The 19,253-nt window shown below is 40.0% G+C and overlaps 1 protein-coding gene across 2 annotated transcripts in view; it reads left to right on the top strand.

Annotated features, from left to right (window-relative positions):
- mdn1 (midasin AAA ATPase 1) overlaps window positions 1–19,253 on the top strand; it is a 56,199-nt gene that overhangs the window by 33,695 nt on the left and 3,251 nt on the right. The window contains exons 58-94 of one of the 2 annotated variants that reach the window (XM_082146629.1): window positions 716–842; window positions 1,131–1,295; window positions 1,414–1,628; window positions 2,095–2,482; window positions 2,588–2,700; window positions 3,050–3,713; window positions 4,513–4,674; window positions 4,830–5,112; window positions 5,205–5,443; window positions 6,177–6,272; window positions 7,055–7,149; window positions 7,259–7,383; window positions 7,509–7,661; window positions 7,833–7,942; window positions 8,045–8,118; window positions 8,367–8,550; window positions 8,795–8,948; window positions 9,172–9,318; window positions 9,898–10,024; window positions 10,103–10,208; window positions 10,363–10,478; window positions 10,780–11,199; window positions 11,488–11,711; window positions 11,965–12,102; window positions 12,186–12,364; window positions 12,453–12,614; window positions 12,882–13,016; window positions 14,409–14,547; window positions 14,685–14,989; window positions 15,099–15,234; window positions 15,599–15,909; window positions 15,991–16,152; window positions 17,482–17,583; window positions 17,735–17,933; window positions 18,110–18,274; window positions 18,359–18,519; window positions 19,100–19,189. In XM_082146629.1, the coding sequence (XP_082002755.1) occupies window positions 716–842; window positions 1,131–1,295; window positions 1,414–1,628; window positions 2,095–2,482; window positions 2,588–2,700; window positions 3,050–3,713; window positions 4,513–4,674; window positions 4,830–5,112; window positions 5,205–5,443; window positions 6,177–6,272; window positions 7,055–7,149; window positions 7,259–7,383; window positions 7,509–7,661; window positions 7,833–7,942; window positions 8,045–8,118; window positions 8,367–8,550; window positions 8,795–8,948; window positions 9,172–9,318; window positions 9,898–10,024; window positions 10,103–10,208; window positions 10,363–10,478; window positions 10,780–11,199; window positions 11,488–11,711; window positions 11,965–12,102; window positions 12,186–12,364; window positions 12,453–12,614; window positions 12,882–13,016; window positions 14,409–14,547; window positions 14,685–14,989; window positions 15,099–15,234; window positions 15,599–15,909; window positions 15,991–16,152; window positions 17,482–17,583; window positions 17,735–17,933; window positions 18,110–18,274; window positions 18,359–18,519; window positions 19,100–19,189 (6,871 nt within the window). Of the gene's footprint in view, window positions 1–715; window positions 843–1,130; window positions 1,296–1,413; window positions 1,629–2,094; window positions 2,483–2,587; window positions 2,701–3,049; window positions 3,714–4,512; window positions 4,675–4,829; window positions 5,113–5,204; window positions 5,444–6,176; window positions 6,273–7,054; window positions 7,150–7,258; window positions 7,384–7,505; window positions 7,662–7,832; window positions 7,943–8,044; window positions 8,119–8,366; window positions 8,551–8,794; window positions 8,949–9,171; window positions 9,319–9,897; window positions 10,025–10,102; window positions 10,209–10,362; window positions 10,479–10,779; window positions 11,200–11,487; window positions 11,712–11,964; window positions 12,103–12,185; window positions 12,365–12,452; window positions 12,615–12,881; window positions 13,017–14,408; window positions 14,548–14,684; window positions 14,990–15,098; window positions 15,235–15,598; window positions 15,910–15,990; window positions 16,153–17,481; window positions 17,584–17,734; window positions 17,934–18,109; window positions 18,275–18,358; window positions 18,520–19,099; window positions 19,190–19,253 lie in introns of both variants that reach the window. The other variant, XM_082146628.1, reaches the window with a different exon arrangement.

Raw genomic sequence — 19,253 nt, 5'->3', positions numbered from 1 at the left:
ATGATGAACATAAACAACTTAAAGATCTCTTGTACCACCTGACTGCTGTAGATTCATTTCGGCATTCAAAGTGTTGACATATAAACGCATAAATCAGAGTCTGAGGACGTGAGCTGCTCCGAGGAGAACGTCACAGGTTTTCATCTCATAATTACGGTTACGACATGGCGTGAACGCAGCATAAGCTCATTGTTTTGGTTCAGGAGGAACTGTAAAAGGTGGCTGCTGTTTGTTTGTGGCGCTCGGTGACTGACGTCTGTCTACAATTATGCATGGCCTCATGAAACGCACTGATGATGTGTGATGTCTGCGTGATCAGGGTGCGTGGAGGTATGGAAATGCATATGTTGACAGGAAGGTAGGAATTTTTTTTTGGTCCTGAGATTTCCACAGAAGATATGTGTACTTTTTTTAATTTATTTTTATTTATACCATTTCTATTATTGATTGCTATCAGGATATAAAGAGAGCTTCAGCCAGTATAACAAAAATTGCCTACCCTACCTTTAACTATTATAAAATAATTAGGCCCGATTTCATAGACAGGGCTGTTATTTACATTGTATTTTATTTTATCTTTATTTCAGTGAAAGAAAATTATGTTTAATAATGTTATTTATCAACAAAACTTGATTTTGCAAAGTAGGATCTTGTAGCATAAGGCGTTCTTTGTTCTGTGTTTTACTCATATTGTGTTGTATATTTTGCTCTACAGAGGCAATAAGAAGGCAGAAGATGGTCTGCGCAGGTCCTTCTCTAATCATCTGCGTTTCTGTATGCAGTCGACACCCATGAACATCCGACAGCTGCAGCCTCTCTGGTTCCTGCTAGGCACTGAGAGGGTCTGTCAAAACTCCTCCATAATAATGATTCCGGTGTTATCATCAAAGGCCATGTTTTATCTTTGAGTCACATTTGACAAGCTTCAATTGATTATTAAATGTGTCATACAAACAATACAAATGACTTTAGTTAAAAAAAATTCAGTTTAAACTATTTTGAGTTTAACTTCTAAATTATCTATGAAGTATTCCTTTCTCCATTTACTGAGAATCACATGCTTCACTAGGGACTAAAATATTAATTTCAGTTGATCTCAGTTTTCATTCTTGTTTTTATTCCCTCACCAGCCTGTGGAGGAGCTGCCGCTGGTGTGGTGTGAGCTGCTGTCTGAGACACTGGCAGCGTTATGGAGCAGCAGTGTGACCTCTGACCCTGACCGTTGGCTGAAGTGGAATCCACTGAACCCTGAGGAGCACATCAACTCCAGATCACTGTTGGGACCATCTGATACGGTATGTGTGTGTGTTTGAGGGGAAAGAGCTAAAAACACTGCTTTTTTTTTTATTTATTTTTTTAACATGTTATTTAACATGAATAAATAACCTTGACATGATGTTTGTCGATGTGAAGGGTCCTGGCATCTTGAGTCGTGCGGTGTGGTCCCGCTGCATGCTGGGAGTTCTGAGCAACACTGATGCTGGCGGCCGCTGGGATCCATCCGGGTCACACTTCCTGTCATCATCACGGGTGACCCTGGGCGAGTGGAGAGAGAGAACTGGGCAGCTGCAAGATCTGAATGCTGTGATCTGGGATAATATGGCTATGGCTGAGCTTGCTGACTTCAGGTAGAGACCACATATCATACCTAAACACGGATACATATGTTAGATTTAGACAATTTTTGTACAGTATGGGATTGTAATATTAAAATATGCATTTAAATATATTGTATTCCATATATGTTTTTTATTTTAATTAGTGGTGTCTAATCGATTAATCGCATCTAACATAAAAGTATGTTTACATGTATGTATGTATGTATGTATGTGTATGTATATGTATATGTATATGTTTATATATTATGTATATACTGTATATGTGTACATGTGTGAGTATATATACACAGATGCACACACACAGACATCTATATAATGTGTATATAATATGTATTGTGTAAATATACTTTTGTTAGGTGCGATTTAATCAATTTGACAACATACATTTTTATATAAAAATTTCAATATATTTTTATTGTAATTTCTATTGTGCAATGATACATTTTTCTCTCATTCCTTCTCTCATTCTCTGTAGATTAACTGACTGTAGGTTGCAAGGACTTGTGTTGCGTAGACAGCTGCAGTCGCTCTGTGAGCTGTTGTCTCCAGGTTTACAGGAGAGCTATGCAGAATCCTGTGACAGTCTAACTGAAGGCCCGGACCCCATTGGTGCTGCCCAGGAGATTCAGATCTCCCTCAGAGAAGGCCTGCCTGAAAACCTGCTCCCAGAGGGCTTTCTGGAAACCTTAGTCACATGCTTGACGCAGTTTGCACACAACCGGGCACAAGATTCGGTCCAGCTTGCCCGCTCTGGAGTTTTCTGGGTGAACATGGGTCTGCTGCAAATCCAAGTTTGGGCTCCACAAACAATTTTTGACCCTGCGGTAAAAAGGGGATATAAACTCCGCTATGCACAAGAGGAGGTGAGGCAAGCTCGCAAGTGGCTAATTTTGTGACATTCTAGAGATCTATTGCAACCTTTCATCTACAAATGCAAATCATCTATGATGACTTTTTGTGTCTCTCAGCTTGCTTTGTTACAGGAAGAGTGGAAAGGGCGGAGTCTTTCCTCACAGCTGCTCACAGGGGCGGAGCTTGAGGAGAGTAGCACAACTGACAGCTTCCAGCATCCTCGCATCAGGTAACCAAACATTCAGCTTCCATTACTTCTGGTACAGCCTACTATGCAATTTTTAATGGATGCATGAGATATTGTATCATATCAGTTATCGTCCGATATTTAATAGTTTATGCTAAATTCCCCTGTTTTCACAACCTACTACATAGATTTGTTTGGATGCACAAGATCTTGGCACCATGTCAGTTATGAGATTTTCAGCCAATATCAGTTATCGGCCGATATGAGAGATTTTGTTTACACTTTATTTTAAGGTGTCTTTGTTGCAGTGTAATAATACATTTAAGTACTGAATAATATTGAGAGAGAAAAATATTGAGATATATTGAGAGAGTTTGTGTGTGTGTTTTAGATACTTGTGGATCCGTATGCAGCAGGTCAAAGAGCAGATTTGTGAACTGAGTCGTAAACAAGCCTGCCGCCCCCCTGACCCCCAATACGGTCGCCTATATCAGGAACTCCAGCACTACCTGTGCAGCATCGGCCAACCAGCTGCAGTGGGTGACCTGCTCTCCCACCTCCTGAAGGCCTTACAAGCCCCGGGGCCAAAATCCAGGCTGGGGATTCAGGGTTTGTTGAAGGAGGAGGCCGTCTGGCAGGCTTCACAGCACCGATTTTGCCAGCGGCTGCTTGAGGAGTACCCGCTCTATCCTGATGTGGTGGTGCCCCTGAGGGCAGCAATTCTGCAGGTGCAGCATGGCATGCGACTCTTGGCGTCTCAGGTGTCCACCTCAGTAACTGCCCAACCGGGTCTGACGCGTCTCGTGTCCACTATGCTAGCTTTTCCAAGTCCAGCGGCATCCTCTGATCTGGCCTGTGCTGACTACCTGTGTTCAAGGGAATGCATGCGTATGCTAAAGGGCCTGGGAAAGCATTTGCCAGCGACAGAGGTCAGCCGCGTGATCCCAGATCATGCATTGTTGCTGTTGAATGCCCTGCTCTACATACAGAGTCACACGCTGAGTGCCGGACATCTCAGTGAAGAGACGCAAAAACTCTTCAGACATGTTTGCCAGGTGAGATATGAAGTGCAGAAACCCAAACAATAAAACCTGTGTCAAGAACATGACAGGAGAAAGTCTAAAAGATTTTGAATTTAATTTCAACTAATCTAAATTTGGATCTCAGATTTTTTGATGTGGTGTCAAACTTTAAAATCTTTTCAAAGTGTCAAAATCTTTATCAAAGTACCCGTTCTTGTCTTAGGACAACTTTGATTAACTTTTTTGATCAACTTGAAATGTTGACTACTGTATTTTATTATTAGTTAATATAGTGTGTATGTATGTATGTGTGTGTATATATATATATATATACACATATATATATATACTGGAAAATAGTATACTGGTTATAATAATATAATAATTACTAATATATACTAATTGGGTTACACTTTATTTTAAGGTGTCCTTGTTACAGTGTAATTATACATTTAACTACTGAGTAATATTAATTAACTACATGAATTTACTATAGGGTTAGGGTTTGGTTTAGGGTTAGTTGCATGTAATTATGCATAATTTAAAGTTACTACTATAGTTACTACATTTAACAAGGACACTGTAAAATAAAGTGTTACCTTATTGATTTTAAAGCCAAGAATACTATTATCTATTTAGGAAAATATTTACTCCAAGTTAACAGCATTTTTTTCTACTCACTATTACTATTAGATGTTTAAACCTGCAGAGAAACATTTTCAGTTGAATTGATTTGTTTAGTGCCCTTCACGATACATATTCACAAAGCAGCTTTTGTGAGAAAACTATTTTGTGAAGTTAACAAGAGTGACATAGGCTGTGTTTTCTTCAGGCTATAGTGAATGAATGGGACGAGCAGGAGAAGAGAGCTAGAGAAAAAGAGCAGATGGAAGCCAGTCTGTATCGCAGCCGCTCTCGTCTGCACGGGACAGGCCTTACGGAGGACCAGCAGGAGGAGAGAGAGTTCAGACGCTCTTTTCCTTCCTACCACAAGGTAAAGATGGACTAAACCAGTAATCTGTTTTTATGTGTCTTTAAATCCGTTCACACACATTTGCATGTTTTTTTTTTTTTGCCCTTTCCATTGTTGTCAAATCAGTAAGAGTTTGTACTTTGGCCAATAATGTGTTTTCTCCACTTTTTCCACAGGATTTTTCTGATATCACTTCAGAACCTAGTCTCGATCAGCCAATAATCATAGAGGACGACGATGATGTAGATAAGGAGGAGTCTAGTGAGACAAGCAGCTTCCTGTTGGTCAGCAGCATGAGCACAGTGGTTCAGGTCCATCAGAGACTCTGCTTGTCTTACGCTCAGTCACTTTGGTACCAGCCCAACTTGCCAACCAATCACACCAAACACCACATCAGTGCCCTGGTTTCATCCTATCAAATCACAGCTCCACTGATAGCCCGCTTCTACCATCTAATGGGTATGAAGGCATCATTTTATGCAGATCAGAACTCCACAGGCCCTACGTATCTCTTCATCTAACCTTTCCCTGTTTCTCCCCTTTTCTCTCAGACTGTGAAGTGGATCCTAAGTTGATGGGCTCTCAGCTCCTCCTCAGCACTCTGCTCCAAAACACGGTTAGCGGTTCAGGGGGTCCAGCTGGACTGATTCTGCAGAATGATGGGCCGTATGACTTCTACATAGAGCCTAACATGAGTCAGGCCCGGATCTGTCTGCCAGCGCTAGAACAGCTGAGCAAGGCCGTGAAACAGCGCCTCAACGACTGGCCCGAACACCCTGCTCTTGTTCAGGTGGGAGTAGCCGTTACTATTATTGTCATTGCTTAATTGAGGAGTTTTGAAATTGGGGTACAGAGACCCACAAGGGACTTAAAAAAAATTAAGAGAAAAAAAAAGTAGTTTAATGTTGTTGAAAGAAGACTCTTATGCTCTCCAAGGCTCTATTTATTTAATCAAAAATACAGTAAAAACTGTTATGTTGTGAAATATTATACAAATTATTTTAAAATGTAATTTATTCCTGTGATGGCAAAGCTCATTTTCCAGCAGCAAATTACTTACTCTAGTCTTTAGTGTCACATGATCCTTCAGAAATCATTCTAATAGGCTGATTTGCTGCTCAATAAACATTTCTTATTATTATCAGTGTTTAAAACAGCTGTTACTTAATATTTTTGTGGAAACAGTGATACATTTTTTTCATGATTCTTTGATGAATAGACAGTACAGCATTTGTTTTTAATTTACATCTTTTGTAACATTATAAATGTATTTCTGTCACTTTTGATCAATTTAATGCATCCTTGCTGAATAAAAGTATTAAAATGTTCAAAAAATCTTTTGAACTGAACAAATTTACTTTGGCTTCAGTATAGTAACAATATAAAAGACAGTTAGTTCATTTTTCAAAAAATCCCTGGCTTAGTTAACATTTGAGATGTAACGTAATTGAAAGTCAGTTAGCTTGATAAAGCTTTTGACTAGTTCTCACCTTAACACCTCCCTATTGTATTATGTGTCACAGATCACCATGGTGATAGAGAGGATATTAGCATTCAGTCTTTCCAGCCCTCTGGCAAAGTTCCTAAATGGTCTGGAGATCCTGCTCAGCAAAGCACAGGTAGAGGAATCCATTCATGCACGTATATCCTTAAACCAATACTAGTCAGTAGATTACTGGCCATTTGTGCACAGCTTAAAGGACAAGTTCGGTATTTTACACTTAAAGCCCTGTTTACAGATCGTATCTGATGAAATAGAACGGTTAAGATTAAAATGTGGACACATGCTCCTGTCCCGAGAATTTTAGGTTTATTTCGCTTCCCCCCCCCACCCCCACAATGGTTGTCTATATGCACTGGAAGATTCCGTCCTAAAAACACATTAAACTTTCGTTTACAAAGACGTGAAACTCACCGAGTGGTCAGGGGGTGTTCACTGATATATTCCCTCAAAAATCGCTGAAAAAGATGCATTCCAACAGGTTTTATCGTAGTTTTTGTCCAACTCCATTGACTTAATAGGACGTGCTGTGAGACCGCAGCACCTTTACGGTATTACTCCGCCGCTTCTTCTTCTGCTTCTTCTGTGTATTCAATGAAATGCCCGTGGTTTGCTTGCAATTGGCAAAGGTGCATTATCGCCACCAACTGGGCTGGAGTGTCTATTATTCAAGCTCTCAACGGAAGAATCACGGGTGTGACGCGTTTGGCAAAATAGGTCCACAAAAGCGAAATAAACCTAAAATTCTCGGGACAGGAGCATGTGTCCAAATTTTAATCTTAACCGTTCTATTTCATCAGATACGATCTGTAAACAGGGCTTTAAGTGTAAAATACCGAACTTGTCCTTTAAGCCATGATATCAGTTTTAGAGCAGCTCTTTTCTAATTTTTCCTCATAGGACTGGGAAAACAATGCTAGCCGGGCAGTGTCTCTAAGGAATGAGCTGGAAGCTGTCACACAACTTATTATTCAGTGGAGAAAACTTGAGCTCAAGTAAGTAGTCTAGTGACACTACTCGTTAATGGTGGTGGTTAAAGCCTGTATGGTTGGATTAGACTGCTACATGATTTTCTAACTGGTTTCAACTACTGTATTTCCACAGCTGCTGGTCGAGCAGCCTTGATAACGCACTGAAGCGCCACGCTGAGAATTCAACCAGGCACTGGTTGTCCATCTACCAACTCATAGAGAAATACCTACAGGAGCAGAGGACAGACACCAGACATGGTGACCGACTTGCACTTTTATATATGTAGTAGTAAAACGATTTCTCCTCCTACTACAGTAAATGACTAATTCCAATATATCGCATTTAATGGGTTTGCATTGTATCACATTTTTTTGTCCAGTAGATGATGGTGTGGAGGATATTTCCCTCTCGTCAGTCTCATCCACACTGCAGGCCTTCATAGAAGGCTCCACCTTAGGAGAGTTTTCTGTCCGCTTGTCCATGTTGCTTGGTTTTCACTGCCACGTCCTGCTGGCTCCTAAACAGGGAGGACATGGTAAGAGAATAGAGATTATTCTAGATCACTAACACACATGGACTAAATTGTACAGTTTTTTTATTATTATTATTTGTTCTTCTTTGCTACTTTGTGTATTAGTGTTGTTTGACAAAGTGTTGACTATGCAGGCCACATTAAATGCAGGACCTTGTCCTTTCATCCTCACAGACTCACTTGGCAGTTTGCTGTGGAATCTCTATAAATACTACACACAGTTCTCAGACAGCATCCAGACCAAGATCACCCAGCTGAGGTCTCCTATAGAGAAAGAGCTCAAAGTAGGTGAAACTCAAGCAGGCAAGACTGATATCATATATATTTTGTTTTTTTTCTTCCTGTCTCTTATTGATTTGATGCAATCTTTATCTTGATGCATATAGGACTTTGTCAAAATCTCCAAGTGGAATGATGTCAGCTTTTGGTCCATCAAGCAGTCAGTGGAGAAGACACACAGGTGAGAGTGATGTATTTAAAATATATTAATAAAAAGTCTTACCATCCCCAAAATTTTGAGTGGTAGTGTGTTTTCAGCTTAATCACATCATCAACATGATATTGTCATTATTTGTCAGAATGTTTGTTACATTCCAGCACTCAACGTAGAAGATGTAACATGTTTATTTAACATAGTGCTTAAGCAATGGGCCTCAAACTGGCTTTAATGATTTAAAATTAACGTTATGACATTATGTCTGTGATCAGGACCCTGTTCAAGTTTGTGAAGAAGTTTGAGGCAGCACTGAAGGAGCCGTGTGCACCTTGTCTGCTGGAGCAGGGCAGTAGCGGCATCATGCATGATGTGGAGTCACAGCCTGAGGAGACTCCTCTGCACAGGGTTCACCGAGCACTGAGAGGTGCCCTGCCTGGAAAGGGCAGAGATCTGCAGGTAACAGTATCTCAAGCTGAAATAGCAACTCAATTCAAACCAAACTGTCATTTTAAAATGTAACTTTCATCTTAAATTCAACTCTTTTGCCTATGAGACAATTGCTTTGCATATAATATGACATCTTGAATTTTAAAGGATTTCCTGATATTTAACTTTTTTTTTATCTCTCTTGTCCTTATCATGAACCATATGGTATCTGTCTTTCTAACATGGTTGTATTTAAACACTTTTCATGAATCAGACTGATGGTCCAGAAGAACTCTCATCTGATAAAGAGCCCTCGTCTCTCCAAGCCCGTCTGCCTGTCCTCACGAGGAAGATGAAGAAGCTGTGTGTGCAACTGGTAAAGAAGACTTCTCTGCCTGAGATCTCAGAAGACCTGGATCAGTTCACAGGTATCACTTTTTGCCCTCACCCGAAGGCTCATAACTTCAGAGATTATTTTGTCTGATCTTCTTCTTCTTAAACTAGATAATTTTATGCTTGTATGCATATCTTATATCCTACCTAGAACTTACTCGACATGTTCAAGTTATTAAAGGCATACTTATGAATGAATTGTGAAAATCTCATATGAACCTGAAAATTTAACTTTCTCTCCAATTTGTTATTGTCCAGTCGAAATAATTGCAAACGTGCAAGCACTGCAGAGCCTTTCGGTGGACCGTAGCATGGAGCAGGAGAAGCAGAAGGCGGAGGTGAAACACTTCCTCCTGCAGAAACAGAGAGCACTAGCAGATCTCTTCAAGATGCTTGCACAGATCGGTCAGTCTGAGTCATTTCTTGTGGTATTAGAGAATTTGTTGTTGGTCATGAAAGAAAAACTGGAAACATCGTTGTTTAATTATTATTTAATTAATTATAAAGGTTTGAGCCTGGTTTCTCCCAAGGTTATAACATTAAGTTTGCGACAACTTTTGAACAAGGATGAATAACAAAAATTTGTTAAGTCATTTTTCATAAGAATTGGACAAAATTTGGAGGAGAAGTGAAAAAAATGGAATACTGTACTTCAAAATGGCGACTTCTGTAATGGTTGGCGTCTTAATGTAAGATGGCAAATGTGATCAGCATGGTGAGGCGAATCAGGTGTGCTAAGTTTCAGTTTTCTAGAACAAAGCGTTCAAAAGTTATAGCCATTTGAAAAGTGGAAAAAAAAATTCTAACTGGTGGTGGTGCTATAGAGTTGGTCCTAGATAGCCCTAAATTAGTCAGATTACTAATTTGTACCACTTCTAAAACTGTGCCAGATTTCATATTTCTATGATGTATGGTTTATAGGGCTGCCATAGACCCCCATATGTAAGATGTAGACCGCTGATTAATAGTTTTATTTCTCTCCAGGTCTGTCCTACCGTAAGGGTCTGAACTGGGGTCGTACTGCAGACCCAGATGAGACACTGTGCCTGCAGCCAGTGGAGATGAAGATAGCCCTGTCTTCAGTCAAGACACAGGACAACACAGAGCACACGTACGTAACCATCATCTATAGTGTCTTCTATAGAGCTGAGGGTCAGAGCCTGATTTTGATAGTTATTAATGTCCACAGGTTATTTGCTGAGATGACGAATGCATGGGAAGGCTGTGAGAAGTATTTCTATCGATCCTGGGCCAGGCGCAACACCATGATGACAGCATTACAATGTGCCGTTAAGGTGAGGGCCTTAAATCAGCTCCGATATAATCTGATCAATTTAGCGTCTGCTTTAGATTTGATGTTGATGTTAGTTGTGCTTTGTTGGTTTCATGTAGTCTTCATGTAGTGCTGCGGTAAGGGATTGTTTTTTATTTCTTTCTTTGTTCTTCTAGGAGCTTGGTCTGGGAAATGTAGAGCGATGTCGAGGTTTCACCTCTCACCTGTTTAAACTTTTGTTGAGGCAAAGGCAAAGACTTGCTGGACTCACAGAGCACTGGGTCCATCTGAGGTACTGTCCTTAAAAAATATTAGGCCGCATTTTCAACATTGATAATAATAAGATCATGTGGCACCGATGACTGGAATAATTCAGCCTGGATTAATTCAGCCTTATCATTTTAAAATATATTAAAATAGACAACAGTTTTTACTGTTTTTAATTTGTTTTGTTTTTATGCAGTCTCTGTGTGCATAAGAGACTTACAAATCATACTGAACTTTTGAACTGCAGTGTGTACATTTGATGTGCCTGCCCTCTTGTATGCCATGACACTGCATGTTTTCTGATTGCTCTCGGTTTAAAACAACAGGAAGTTGATCGACAATGTCCAGAGTATCCAGTCTCACACGGCCGGCTCTGGAGATGATGCCAGCGGTCTCCCTCCTCAGGAGCCTCTCCAGCACTGGATCACCCGAGCTCAGTCTTCAGCGCTGCACTGCTCGGTTGTGCTCCAGCAGCTCTCTTGGATCTTCCAGTGCTGTCCTGAAGGTTCTTCTGCAGTGCCCGCTGAGGCCAGGGAGGGGGAAGTCGTGCAGGGTCAAGCCACACTGAGCCACCCGTCTCCCCTGGCCCCTCACATCCAGCCACAGGCGTGTTTGCTGCGGAGAGGGGAGCAGGCTTGGAAAGAGGTGGAGCAGAAGGTGGAGAACCTAATGAAGGAAGTGAAAGACCTGAAAGAGAAGTTGGATAGGTTAGCCCAGGAATCCACAGAAAGAGTTATCCATAGCTGGTGAGTCAGAGAAACACTTGAATTGAACTGTTCAATTAAGTTCAGGAAGTGCAAACAATGATCTTGCATAAATAAAAAATAGTTTTTTGTGTGTGTGTTTGAATTTCAGTGTATTCCTTTTCTTTTTTTTTTTTATACCAAGAAATCGTGGGCATTTCTATGGCTATTTTTCTAGCAAGATATTGTCCGCCATCCCTCTTGAGTTTAATGTCTAGTTTAAATCCACCTGCCTTTAAACTTCTAACATCATTCATGATTATACATTTATCTTCTCTCTCATCCTCACAGGGATCACTTCACACTTTGCTGTTCCTTGCTAGACCGGCTGGGCATTGTGGTTGGCCAGATGCCGGTTGTAGAACAGCTCTTTATTCCTGACGGAGTTCTGGTCCCCCATACCCAACCTGCCCTCATCTGTGGTCTCCAGGCCGTAAGGAACGAGGTGGAAACCTGCCTCACAGAGTTCACCACCTGGAAGACTCACCTGCTCTCTATCAGACAGTCACAGAAACGTAAGAGCATAAATATTAGGTGGAAAACTTGAAAATGAGAAATGTTGCCTTGGCAGCTAACTGAAATAAAATAAGTTGAAGTACTAAAATTACTCAAACTAAATAAATAAATGAAAGCTAAATAGAAAAAAAATATATTCTTGTTTTTATTATATTTTTTGTCATGTAGTATGTCATTTTTGACATACAGAATAGCATGTGTAGTCTATACTGATTCACATTTATCTACCAATTTTCTCTTCTCTGCATGCAGGACGTTCCAATCCGTTTTCTGTTGAGTTCTCTGAGCAGTTGGAGAAAGCAATAAACATGATTCTGTGTGCGGTTCAGACCATTGTTAAGAGGAATGAGAGAGAAAAGCAGGAGGATCAGCAGTCAGAATGCAAGAGAGGTAGGAATTCACCCAGGATTTTACGTAGAGCTTGTTTGAGGGGGATCTGTTTGTCTGTGTGCTCATTTTGTGTGTTTCTCTAGAGAGTGACTCAGAGGTGGCAGAGGAGTTCTTGAAACCAGGACACTTGAGCAAGTTACTGGAAGAAGACCTGAGCGGAGACATGTCCAGTCTCTCATTACCGGAGGTCAATAAAGTCTTGACAGAGCTGCTAGAGAGACTTCGATCACACAGGGATGACTGTCAGCCCCACCGACTACAGGTCAGTTGACATCACATCACAGTATTTTCTGCAAACAGTTAATTAAAAAAAAAAGTTGAAATGTGTATATTTAATGTTTTATATGAAGGAACTGAAAGAGGCGTGTAGGGGTGTGGTGCGTTTGGAGCCCATGCTGTGTCTGTATTCTGAGTTGGTGAGGTACTATCTGGCTGTACTAATGGGAGCTCACCGTACCACCGGAAAGCTGCTGTCCGTTCTCGCTAACATCTTCACTGAACTCGCACAGAAGGTATATTGTCTTCTACTTTACTGGTCACTGGGGGATTCTGAAACAGAGTTGTGACTGCTTGCTACATTGTCATACGACTTTAAAGTTACTTCCCCCATATGTATGTCATGCCAGAGATCTCTGTCTGTACATTTAATTGGGTTTGAATATTTCTCTGCAGTTGTTAGTCTTGAAATGTGAAGATAAAGATTATATTATATTATAATTTTTGTTACTCTGTCCTTTTGTCTGTCTCTTTCTCTCCCTCTCTCTTCTATCACTCTGCAGGGTTTCTGTCTGCCCCAGGAGCTGATGGGAGGAGACGGTGAGGGAGCGACAGAGTTTCATGACTATGAGGGTGGAGGAATAGGAGAGGGTGAAGGAGTAAAAGACGTCAGTGACAAAATCGAGAATGAGGATCAGGTACGTTAGTATGACTGAAGCACTGTTCGGAATGCATTTGTACTAGGGCTGTGTATCGCCAATAATCTGATACAGGGGTCATGATACGATATATTGCAATACTGTAAGAAAGGGGATATATTGTGTTATTTCTTGTTTTTTTAGGAAGTGGATCTAATTTTAGAAAAACTGTCATAACACCACCATAAGCATAAAAACTGAGCAAAAAAAGGTTTATTTTATTTAATCAGAACAATGGGATCTGCATTTGCATTTATCAGTCCCTGTAACATACAACATCATCAGCACTGATATATATACACACACACACACACACACAGACTGTACGTATTCTTAGATCCTGCTTTAAAGGTTCACAGTATAGCAGTATTTAACAACAGAAAGCGCATAGTCCACTCCATGACACAGTTTTTCATATTTAATACTGTAAAGTTGCCTGCTTTAAAGCAATCTATTGTATAAAGTGCTAATATAAATAAATGTTACTTGAGCTTGTGCACACATGCACATCGCTATGATCAGATGTTTTCTCACCACTGTCATTTTTGGGTCACACATTAGTTTAGGGTCCAATTCTCACTATTAACTACAAATTTTGCATCAATAAACTTCTAAATTACTGCTTATTAATAGTTAGTAGGGTAGTTGTTAAGTTTAGATATTGGGTAGGATTAAAGGATGTAGAGGGTCATGCAGAATAAAGCGTTATTATGTGCTTTATAAGTACTAATAAACAACCAATATCCTAGTAATATGCATGCTAATAAGCAACTAGTTAATAGTGAGAATTGGACCCTAAACTAAAGTGTTACCCATTTTTGTTGTGTGTTTTTATTAAGTTGGAAGCGCTCGGCACATAATTACATAATCATCTAAACTGCTCTCTCATCAGCGCGGATGGCAACAGGATGTTAAGTGAGCTCTTTAGATTCAGTATGTTTCCAGAGTATTGGATTTTGGCATGGCTTTTTTTGCAAACAACGTGACGTGTCAATCTCCTTAGTAATTGATTTATAGTGGAAGTCAAAATGACTCCACACTTCAGCTCTGCTGGGTTTGCTAAGGGTGCACCCTTGCGCTTCCACAGTTTATGTTTTGAGGTAACAACACTGCCATCTAGTGGTTGGAGTTCAAATTGAACACAAACCCACTACCACGAATCTTGGATGTTAACAAATAAATATCGATTGTGTTTTTGAGAATTGATCAAATATCGGCAAACATAATATTGAGATATTCACGTGTATCTATATTTTCTTACGCCCCCATTTTGTACTCATAAACATCTGAACTGGAATTGAACTAAAACAGAATTGGTATTGATTCAACTTAAGTTTTTACAACTGAATTCTGAAGTAGAGTCAAACTTAAAATTTGAATTCTTTTGTTCAGGTTGAAGACACCTTCCAGGAGGGTCAGGAAAAGAAGGAGGAGGAGCAGGACAAACGGGACATTAAAGAGGAGGACAATGCCATTGAGATGTCTGAAGATTTTGATGGAAAGATGCATGATGGCTCAGACCATGAGCCAGGTGACTGAGCCTACTGTTGAATTAGATGATAGACTGAACTGAAAATGGTTTTAGTAGATGCAAATTGTACTATATATAACTTGAACTTTATATATTGAGAGAAGCATTATAACCATAATCTCTCATCTCCGGTTTAGGGGAGGAGGATGAAGAAGACTCTGATAAGGAAGAAGATGAGGAGCTGGATAAGAAGATGGGTGATCTGGGAGATGGTCAGACAGATACTCTAGATGAGAGGATGTGGGGAGATGATGAGGATGATGATGATGTTGATGGTGATAAAGAGGAAGAGTCTGGTCCAGGAATGGATCAGGGAGAGTCAGAGCTGGTTGCGAAGGATGACAACATGGATGCTGGAGAGTCAAAAAAAGATAAGAACCAGGACAAAGATCACCCAAAAGATGAGGAAGAAAAGGAGAAAATCCATGAACAGGTGGACGAGGTCAGTCCTTCACCATTTCTTTCTATCAGATCTGTCTCCCAGTAGAATAGAGTTCATATGTTATGTATGCATAAATGTTGAACAACTTGTTTTTTGTGTGTGTTTGTAGCGTGAGTTTGATGAGAATGAAGTAGACCCGTACCACGGAAAGCAGGAGAAGGCAGCTGAACCAGAAGCAATGGACCTGCCAGATGAGCTTAACCTTGATGAAGATGGCAAGGATGAAGAAGGGGGAGAAGGGGATGGTATGTTCAACATTCAGACATCTCCTGAGTTTTTTTTAAAATCCCGAACAGAAGGTACGCTACTGTTCAAAAGTTTGGGGTTGGTAGGATTTTGTTAAATGTTTTTATGCTCCCCAAGGCATTTAACTGTTTAGGCAATGACTGTTTTCTATTTTAATATATTTCTTTAAATATTTAAAATACAAATCTTTTAAAACATTATAAACGTCTTAATTGTTCATTTAATGCATCCTAGCTAAATAAGTGTTAAAAAGTTTTTAAAGAAAACATGCCCTAAACTTTTGAATTTTGAATGAGTGTGCATATATTAAAAAGTGGAAGGAAAAAAAAATTCACACACTTTTTCATTTTACTCTTGTTTCAGAGGAGAATCCGTTTGATATAGATGACAAACTCATGGAGGTGGATGAAAACACTGGAGAAGAGAAAGATGGATCGGAGGAAGGTGGCGATGAGATGACAGATGAGCAACAGGAAGGACAGATGGAGGAAAATGGAGAAGACGACAAATCAGAAGAGAAGGAAAGAGCAGAAATATCAGAGGATCAGAAGTCTGAAACGGATGAGAGAGGAGAGAATGAGGGAGAGGAGGACGAGGAGGAGAAGAATCAAGGTCAGGAAGAAGGACGAGAGGAGGACAAGTCCATACCGGCTGATCAAGGCCAGAAACCAAAGGTTTGTTGTTCAATAGTGAATTTCAAAGAAATGTGTGGAGGGGAAAGATTTGCCTAATAATTTTAATCTGACATTTCACAGGAGGAAGAGGATGGGGGTGAGGATGATGATGATGATGCACAGGTGGAATCTTCTGAGAGGAAGGAACATGCATCAGATGGACAGACAGGAGATGAGAACGTTCAGAGTGACACCGCAGTAGAGCTGGCTGGAGCCGCGTCAGAGAGAGACCAGGCAAAAGAGGTACACAAAAAAGAGAATATTTGCAGATGTCAACCTTACGAAAAGCAGGTTTTATTTTTTATTTTTAAAAATCTCTCCAAGGTCATGGAGAGAAAAAAATATATGGTCCTGGAAACCCTGAATTTTTTTATATCGAATTTTGCAGTGTTAAAAATGTACCCTTTCTAATCTTTAATCAAAAACATAATACCCTTCGCAATGGTATCTCTTCTCTGGTGCCATGAGCACAGAGCATGTGGACAGGACAATATTCCCTCCCGTCCTATCAATCACGAGATTGCAGTAATCAGCAAACGTCAATGATCAATTCCTGATAGACAAAATCAAGTCCCGCCCTTTAGTTTCAATTTAAATATATACATCACCATAAGGAATAGACAATCGCTATTTCCATTTCATGCTGACATTAAAATAGATTTTCAGGCCTGGAAAAGACTCAGTTAAAGGTCCCGTTCTGCGTGATCCCATGTTTCAAACTTTAGTTAGTGTGTAATGTTGCTGTTAGAGCATAAATAATATCTGTAAAATTATAAAGCTCAAAGTTCAATGCCAAGCGAGATATTTTATTTAACAGAAGTTGACTACAAAAAACGGCTCGATTGGACTACACCCCTCTACTTCCTTCTTTAATGATGTCACTAGAACCGTTTCTTGACTAACCTCCGCCCCCAGGAATGCTCCCTCAACTCTACTGGCTACTTGCGCACTTCTTATAACTTAGGCTACTGTATTTACTCAGCTCTTACGGTGATTTTCTGAAGTAAAACTGACGCTTCATCTTTTGTGTGATGTACAATAAACTTTATTAAACTCATCAGTACATGTTTGATCATCATTCAGACAGCAGACTTGTAGGCTATTAATAAATAATGGATACATAGCCTACAAGCAGATGACAAATACGTTATAATAACCGTAATTAAACTACTAAACCATACCTGTTTCATCTCTATACAGCACTCTGACTCTGTAGGCATTATTGTCCGACTCGAAATGAACGCCGTTACTGAGAGTTTCTGATATTATCATCATTCCGTGAGATGAATTTTTCCTGACAGACTGAGCGCGAGCTCATGAAGCTCCGCCCCCTGTGTCGTCCAGCAGCAGCTCATTTGCATTTAAAGGGCACACACTGAAACAGCTCGTTTTTCTGAGCCCCAAAAAATGTCAATTTAAACATGCTGTAAAAAATGATCTGTTGGGTATTTTGAGCTCAAACTTCACATACACACTCTGGGGACATCAGAGACTTATTTTACATCTTGTGAAAAGGGGCATAAAACGGGACCTTTAAGTAAATCAATTATGTAAATGTGCCCATGTCCACAGGAGGACGGTAGCGGGGCAGCGGATGCCAGTCAGTCTGAAGGGCACGACTCCAAGCTGATGGCCAGGATGAGTTCACTCAAACAGAGGCAAAAAAACACACAGGTGCAAAATAACAGGCTGTCTCACGCAACCATTATTTGCTCATTTATTTATGACTTTTTGTCTGGTTGCTCAAAATAAAAAGATAGCATGTTGTCTTTATGTTGTATGTGTAAAACAGAAAAGCTGATGACCGCTTTTATTTTTCTACCAGAGCTTCAAACGCAAACCTGGACAGGCAGATAATGAGCGCTCAATGGGCGATTATAATGAGCGCGTGAATAAGCGTTTGCGTACGGTTGACAACAGAGAGGAGAAAACGCAGGATCAGACTCAGAATGACACACAAAAGGAGTCTGACCTGTACGAGCACGTGAAACAAGGAGAGGAGAGATACGACGCTCAGACATATGGTGAGGACTTATGTACAATTATGGATATTCTCACTTTTATTTTCTGTAAAATGCATTTACTAATTCAGAAACATTGAGCTGTGGCGCTCATGCGAGGCAGGTTCCTATCCATGTAAACAGTATTTAGAAGAGATACCACCTGAGTCACGTTCTCTTTTGACATCTATTCCTCATAGATGCTGCCAGTGCAGAGCAGCAAAAGCCAACTGGTGGGAAACAGGAAGAGGACAATGAGGAAGATGACATTGCAATGGATGTGGAGGAGGAGAAGGACCTGCAGGCAGTCGAAGCCCAGGAGCTTAAACCAGAGAAACTAAATGATAATAAAGCCTCTCAGAAAGGTGCAATACACTCATCCACCAAGTGCTTGTACACACATGCATAACCTATGTGTCCATGTTGAACATTTGTCTGTTCTCTCTCAGGTCTGGAGTGCGGGGATTTGGAGGCACAGAAACAGGCGGATGAGGAAGAGAAGGAGAAGGAGAAGACAGAGACACAGAGCAGTAATGAAGAAGAGATGAAAGAGAGGAGTGATGAGTCCACCATCCACACTGTACCTGAACTACTGATGGACATGCAAAAGGTATGTTGTTTCACGCTTACTCAAAAAAAAAAAATGCTTACTTCCCCCAAACTTTTGAATGGTAGTGTATTTTTGAAGAAGGTAATACATTTTTTCAGCAAGAATACATTTATTCAGCAAGGACACATTAAAAGACATGTATAGTGTTACAGGGAATACCTTTCTTTTCCTTTTCATCAAAGAATCCTGAAAAAATCGTATCAGTTTACACAAAAATACCAAGAAACACTTATATTATTAGTAATAATATTGAAATATGTTTCAAATCATCATATTAGAATGATTTCTGAAGGAGCGTGTGACACTGGAAATTGGAGTTATGATGCTGAAAATTCTGCTTTATCTCAGGAATAAATTACATTTTCAAATATATTAAAAAAGTAAAGTTATTTTAAATTGTAATAATACTGTTTACTGTATTTTTTAAAATAAATAAATGCATACTTAGAGGTCATTAAAGTCTTCTTTTAAAAACATTTTTAAAAATCTTATCGACCCCAAACCGTTACCGGGGCCACTAATGAAATTGCTCTTATTTTACTGCATATCAATTGTACAGCAAATTTGTGTGTTATATCAGGCACCACTGAAGAACCCTGAAGAGCTGAGAAGAGAGATGGAGCTGCAGTTGGAGGCCTGGCAGAGACAGACTTTAGGATCCCAACAAGAGGTGACATCATAACACCAGTCACATGACAATTAAGCAGCTTCTCCTCATCTCACATATCAATTTT

Source organism: Leuciscus leuciscus (assembly GCF_965113295.1).
Source record: "Leuciscus leuciscus genome assembly, chromosome: 19".
NCBI classification, from domain to species: domain Eukaryota; kingdom Metazoa; phylum Chordata; class Actinopteri; order Cypriniformes; family Leuciscidae; genus Leuciscus; species Leuciscus leuciscus.
This window is presented reverse-complemented; position numbering and strand designations above follow the sequence as displayed.